This window comes from Aphelocoma coerulescens, chromosome 1 (genome assembly GCF_041296385.1).
Source record: "Aphelocoma coerulescens isolate FSJ_1873_10779 chromosome 1, UR_Acoe_1.0, whole genome shotgun sequence".
NCBI classification, from domain to species: Eukaryota; Metazoa; Chordata; class Aves; order Passeriformes; family Corvidae; genus Aphelocoma; species Aphelocoma coerulescens.
Genome location: NC_091013.1, coordinates 103516427 through 103523212, shown reverse-complemented (window position 1 = coordinate 103523212; position 6786 = coordinate 103516427). Strand labels below are relative to the sequence as shown.

General features: G+C 41.4%; 1 protein-coding gene across 17 annotated transcripts in view; it reads right to left on the bottom strand.

Moving 5' to 3' along the window:
* The window catches only part of BBX (BBX high mobility group box domain containing), a 153462-nt gene that overhangs the window by 20137 nt on the left and 126539 nt on the right, over positions 1-6786 (bottom strand). For all 17 annotated transcript variants that reach the window (XM_069022140.1, XM_069022250.1, XM_069022219.1 and 14 more), the window contains 2 exons: positions 1663-1860; positions 789-981 (listed from right to left, as the gene is read on the bottom strand). In XM_069022140.1, the coding sequence (XP_068878241.1) occupies positions 789-981; positions 1663-1860 (391 nt within the window). The remainder of the gene's footprint in view (positions 1-788; positions 982-1662; positions 1861-6786) is intronic.

The window sequence follows — 6786 nt, the reverse complement described above, 5'->3', positions numbered from 1 at the left end:
TGTCAAATGGCACCTGCAGAGGCTGCGATGGTTTCAAACTGGCCCAATGATTCCTCACTGAGTTTCCACTGCAGGAGAGGATGGGGTTTCATAGCCAGTAAGTTCCATGAAAGAATAACACTGGATAATTAAGAGCCAAGGAGGACTTCTTGTTTACTCCCATCACAGGTCTGACCATGCTGAACTGATTCAAGAGCCCTCAGTAACCTGCACATTCTCCACCTTATCTGTATGCATGGCCTACTCAGCAACTGAGAGGACCAACCCAAACTACCCTGGCGTTCCATCACCCAGAGTTGTTCTGCCCCATGCTATTCTGCAGCTCCTTTGCCTTCTACACAGGAAAGCAAAAGAGTAAGAATAACAAGTTAGCTTCCCTCAGCCATGTTCAGCATAAAAACTCCATCTCAAAATGTATGAAATTCTCTCCACCATCTTAGGTTTTAGGCCACTGGAAAATGCAAATCAGAGTGCAGTAGCTATTTAAATCTGCTATTATCTGACAAATAGCATCTGATAATTTTCAATCGCAAGGAGCATATGAACCTGTTTACATACAAAAATTGGCAGGTAAGAGAAGGATCATTTTACTAACTGCTAAATAGATTACACTGTCATTTAGGTGAAGACTTAACACTACTAAGCAAGTGGTGTAAAGCACACATTCATAGAAAGCTGTGGAAGAGGAAACGCAGGCCAAATTAAACAGTCTGCTATTCACATGCTTTCTGAACAAGCTGTCAGTCACACTGTTTACTTAAGATAGCAAGAAGAAAAGAAAACCATACCTGTGTACATTTTCCATGGCTGCCACTTCTGCCAGAGCAGCTAAGCTAAAAAATGCAGACACCGCTGGCATATCTGACGTAATACTATGATTTTCTTCTGTCTCTGTGTTTCTGGAGCATTCGCTGTTGCAATCTGTTTCTGCACTTGATGATTTTTGAAGAGTACTTTGTGGCAGCTCTTTCGGCTTCTCCTCTGCAAAGAAAGAAAGTTAAGCATGCAGATCTAGCCAATAAATTCACTGCAGCCTATGGATATGCTGACTAGCCTGGTGTGAACAGAACCTTTACCTTTAGGACTTTGATTCTGCCAATGTCATCTGATTCATGCTACAACCTCTTCTGACCCAAGCTACTGGGTCAGAAGCACAATACTAAGGTTTATAAAGCAGTTTACTGATTTTGCATTCAACTGAATTTGATCTTTTAGGTCAGGCAAGAGAGCTTTTGTGTATACTTTAGATACAGCAGTCGAAAGATTTATCTTACTGGAGAACTCCAACAAGGACTCTGGCATTAACTGTCATACTATGGAATTCAGTTTTACAAACTATAACCAGATGCAGTGTAATTTCTTTGCTGGACTGGAAACAAATTACGAAAGGTAACCATTTTCCATTTCCCTCTGTATCAGCTCACAGTTCTTAGAGTGAAGTATCTAGAGAAAAGACAGATTTGGTCATTCAAACAAAAGAAGTTGGCCATTATGGATTCAGTGATTTCCCAGTCGGTTTGATACCTGTATTTTAAATAATGACCATTCCAAGCAGGTATGAAAACAAGCTAATTTAGAAACACTGCCCTGATAAGTTGATTGTACTCTTAAACCTTCTCCAACCATTTAGTTTTAATAAAATTTTAACTCCAATTTCCTTACCCAGTGTTCCTGCTGCTGGTGACACTCGCCCATCTGCTGTTCGGACAAGATGCGTGATCTTCGTTTTCCTTGCTTTCCTTTTCTGGCTGCCAACTAAAGGCTCATGCATCATTGCTGGCTCTGGAGTGTTTAGGGCAGATATAGAAATTTTATTCTTCCAGGCAGACTCACTGGAATTTCTGTCTTCTAACAGTATGGCTAGAAGAGAATAAAAACATAATTTTAGATGTAAAATATTTCAGCCACTAGCTATGCTCATTTACCATTTTGCATCTATCTACATAAAACCATTCCTCACAGGTACTCAGAGCATAACCCACGGCAAGATATGATCTGAATGCCACAGATGTTTGCAGGGAAGTAACAGAATCCACCTTAAAGATACACTGAAGGTTCAAGTTTCTATTATTTGCAAAGAAAACGGTGAGATCAGCAGTAGCACTTGAGCGGGAGCAGGGTATCAGTCTGTATAAAACATTCTGCCACAGAAGGTGTCGGCGAGTGGCTAAGAGACAAAATGTTTTTACAGAACAACAAGCTGATCTTAGCTCACAGACAGACTGACAAGCAGAACTCGGCAATTCCTGACTAAAACTCAGTCTTATCTCTTCAGTCACTCTACATCAGCTCCTCCAAGGGAAATACTGCCTTTTACAAAATAACAAATCTTAAAAACCACCCCAAAAGGAAGCAAATACAAAAGCAGAACTGGATCACAGCTAAAAAAAGGAAGTAAGCATGGGATAGAATACCATGACAGAAATACTTCCCACGTGAGGTCAGACAATGAGAAAGGAACAGTTTAAATCTTTCTCAGCAGCCCCAGTGCTGGTGTTCTGACACAGCTTTTGCCCCGAACTGAACACGATCCCAAATTTTCACTTGACTAAAGAGTTTACTTTGATCCTGTTCACAAAGAAATAGGTCAGACAGCAATCACAAAACATATTTAAGCTTCCAAAGTCTGAGGTCAGTGCCTAGTAGTCAATAGTTTGGAATTTGCATTGATTCAATATGCCATTCTGCTGATCCCACAGGGTATCACTAGTCCATAAAGCCAATCTGTGACATCTTTATCCCTCCTGTGATAAAAGTATTATGAAGCCTGCCCCATCTGTGATCACTGTCAGCTAGGGTTAAAAAGAGGCTACAGGTAGCAAATGGAATGCCCAAGTAATTTTTTACAAATGCCTGTCTAACCTGTTTTGAAATTGGGAACACTCATGATATCTGCACCAAGTCCTTGAGGTATTTTTTCCCAGTGCACTGCCATCCTGAATGACTACACATTTTTTCCTAATGCCTGCACCTCATCTCCTTGGCTGCATTTTCAACTCATTATTTTCTTTAATACCCGTCAGGTCATACCCTGTCTCTTTGCAATAGTCCATGATGTATTTCCCACAGCTGTTACTGTGTCTACACAGCAACACTACTCTTCCCTCCAGTTTCTTTTAATCTTTCTCCCCATTTTAAAGACTTAAGACACATTTGTCACTTTTCGGGTTGTTTGACCAGCAAAAATTACACACACAGAACTGAAGCCAGACTGCAAACAACTGCTCTTTCAGAAGGGCTAAGAATTGAACAATTCCAATCTCCTGCACGGAGACTGGTGGTGTCACACAGGAGCACCCAGCCCCAGAAGCTCTGCACAACAGCCAAACATTCTGCATGGCCTTTGCCCTCTTTCAGTTTAGTGTGTATTTCTGTTTAGTACTAGTTTTGTAGATTTAATGAGCTTTCTATTCAAAGATACAGCTAATAAAACCTTTATCTTTTGCTAGCTTCTTTAAGTGTTCCTTGTGTGAGGATGTGGACTAGATGAAGAGAACAGCTGTAACACATTTTATCTTGTTAGCAGTTGCCCTTTGCTCTTCTGGACCTTTTAATGTTTTATTGTGTAAGAATAAAATCAGATCTAGTATGAACATGTAAAAACATTTGAAACATTCCAAACTTTAGGTTTTTTATGATCTTAATTCACCTATGTTCTCTTGTACAACATTTGTGAACTTGTGCATGCTCTTTATTTGGAAAAAAGGCACACAGCTTCAATTAGCACTTCTAAGTGCTTAGCTCTAGCTCCCAACCTTTCCAGAGCAGAGCTTTGCTGTAGAACTGATGTTTTGTATAGAGCACAAGAGAAAGCACAGGACAAGATCGACCCTGTAACAGTGCAATGAAGTAGAAGCACCAATGACTGCAAATGTGACTTTCAATTAATGCAACTGGGCCAACAGTGAGATGTTCGGATAAGCTTCGTGCATTGAGATCAGGATCTTAATTGGAATGTATAATTAAATAGGCAGCTTTCTCTCTAGATTTCTTATTTGGGAATTCATATGTGTTGATTATATTTTAATGTAATGGTCTGGTTGTAGTCCAACACTATTTGTTAATTCTGATTTGCTCTAATTAGCACTTTGACACTGCTGTCTAATTCTAGCTTGATTGAGTTTATAATGGTTTTATTCTTAGTACTACAGCTCATTTTTTACATTTAATAAAAAAATTAAGACATTATTTCAAACAATGAACAACATACAATTAAAAGAAACTTGATTTGGTATGCATTTAATTATGTGTGTTGTGTGTCAGGTCACTAGAAATTAACTTGATTGATCAGTACAGCTGAGGGCTCCCTTTTACATTTTTCTTTCTCATATTGTATGTGCCAAAAAAATAAAGAGAAACAAAAACCTTGAAAGGTAAAATAGGCAATAGCTTGAGACATAAGGAGCGTATGATGTTGACGTTTGACTAAGAAATAGCAGAAGGTAGCTGTAAAAACTCAGATGCAGTAAGTATATTCCCTCTCCATGTTTTTATATTGTTTTATATTCCCTCTCCAAGGTTTTTTTTAATCCTTGAAATGAGACTTGGAAGTTGTCTACCTTCCTTTTCTCCTCCAGCTCTAAAATAAGCTCTTTATCACTTCACCATAACATTGCTGCCATAGAGTCTTGAAGAAGGAAGGATTGAAGGTAAACAATGAGTATTTTGTGTGTGGGTGCAGAGTGAATGCAGAAGGGAAGAGCATCCTCTTCTCTAGAAGTCTTAGTGGACACCGGGTTTAGAAATCATTTCACTGCTTTCTTTACAGAGTTATTATTCAAGCAGACATAAAACTTAACTTGGAGGAAATCACACAAAGCCTTCACTCACAAGACCCTTTGCACTGACTTCTAGAGGAGAAAGGAGTCCATGTTTCAACAACTCTACATCTAAACCAGGTGCTCCTGCACCTGCTTCAAGAAGAACAGCATCCCACTGCTTCAAGTGACAAAAGTATATCCATCCAAATATATATATCCATCCAAAAGTATATCCTCCAAATCAGGACCTGGTTTTGTTCAGCAGGAAGGATAGGGCTTGCCAGGTTTAATTCCCTGTAGTTTTCTTTAATCTGACATCCATTCTGCTTCCACACTGTCCTGCATTCAAGAGCTGTCCCATGAGGAGCTCAGCTAATTTTCAGGGGAACATTGTCTAGACATGACATGCAGTTACTGTGCAGTCCTGCCAACACATAGTTGCATGCTCAGCTCTCCATGACAGTGGCATGGGCAGAACTACTGGGCTATTTTTGCAAGCTGAGTTGAGAACACGGCATGAAGGTGTGGACCTTTGGGCATGCCTACACCAGAGTGGCAGAAATGACTCTGAGAGAGATGTATCTGGAGGTTTTGTCAGCTGGTTTCCTCAGCTTGGTTTGTTAAAGGTTTGCATGGACAGTTCATCCTATTCTGCAGGCATGCAGAGGACCTGTAGTCGTATTTCCCCCATCTTTGTGAACAAGAAAAATGACGTCAATTGAACTGACTCAGCACACCACAGCTTTTCGGACCAAACCCCAACAAAACACAGATTTAAAAGATTTTCTTTAGTGATGCCTGTTGTGAGACACAGCTGAAGAAGTTTAACCACATTTAGTGGAAAACAAATGCTCTGTGTGACTGTGCTGGTATCAAGGAGGAAAGGTGGGCTGTAATACTTTAGTAGTCTTTATGAAGTTAAACAGTGAAAAGCTAGTCAGAGCATAGCTTCAAGTCACCAGCGCCTAGGGAACCACTTCATGAAGGAAGTGATGCCAAACAGACTGACCTGGCAGAATTTCCAGCTCTTCTGACAACAGGACACTGCTACAATACTTCTTTGGGGTCAGGCAGCACACAGAGATGCAGCAAGGGCTGCGGACTAACAAGCTGACATACACAGCAGCAGATGGCCAAACCAGGTGTATGAGACAGCTGCCTGGGTGGGAAGCTCTGCTGCAGGAGCCTATGCTGATCCAGCCCTCCTCCAGCCAGAATGGTTGCCAAAGGCACAGAGCTACTGGCTCCCTCTGGGCTGCAGGCCCCACACGACGGGGCCCTGATGTGTGTGGGAGAGCTGCTGCAGGAGCAGAATCAGGGACAAGGCTGCTGCACATATGAGCTGGTGCTGAGATCAGTGTATGTGCTCATCCTCTCTTCTCCCCTTCCTGTGCCAAGGCCACTGTTACAGCTGGCTGCTACACAGACCATGCAAGAGCCCTCAGCACAGCTCACTAAGTGTACCTGCAAAGAGGCAATCACTGTGACTTGGTATTTTAAGTACTGCTTCCTATGAGAAAGCCTTGTTGGTGTGGCAGAAAAATTCAACTCTCAGATGAGTGTTAACTTTCCCAGACAGGCATGGGTCCAGCTGTGCTTCTGTCAGCCTTCCTATGGAAGAGATGTATCTCTTGACACATTCAACTGCATTACTGTGTGCTCTCTGCAGCATTTTACTGGTGTTTTACTGGGCTGTACCCTGCTCTGTGAACAGCTGCAAACTCTTAATATGGCGACGTGCGCTGGTGCTGCCATGTACAGTGTGGTCAAAATTCACTCAGATTTTCATACCAGAGACACGTGGACAACACAACTCAATCACATTAAATCTGCCTTTACTGTACTTACTTCCCTTCACTCCTAACACAGATGCACACAGGCACACACACTTTTCAAGATGACAAAACATGAAGCCAGCATGACCTCTGCTGACAGCAATCCTTCCAAGTGTCTCCTCTGCAGCTATACAAACATTCAAGCTCCTTCTTTCTGCAAAATTAACTTCATAAAAACCAAAACTGCACAT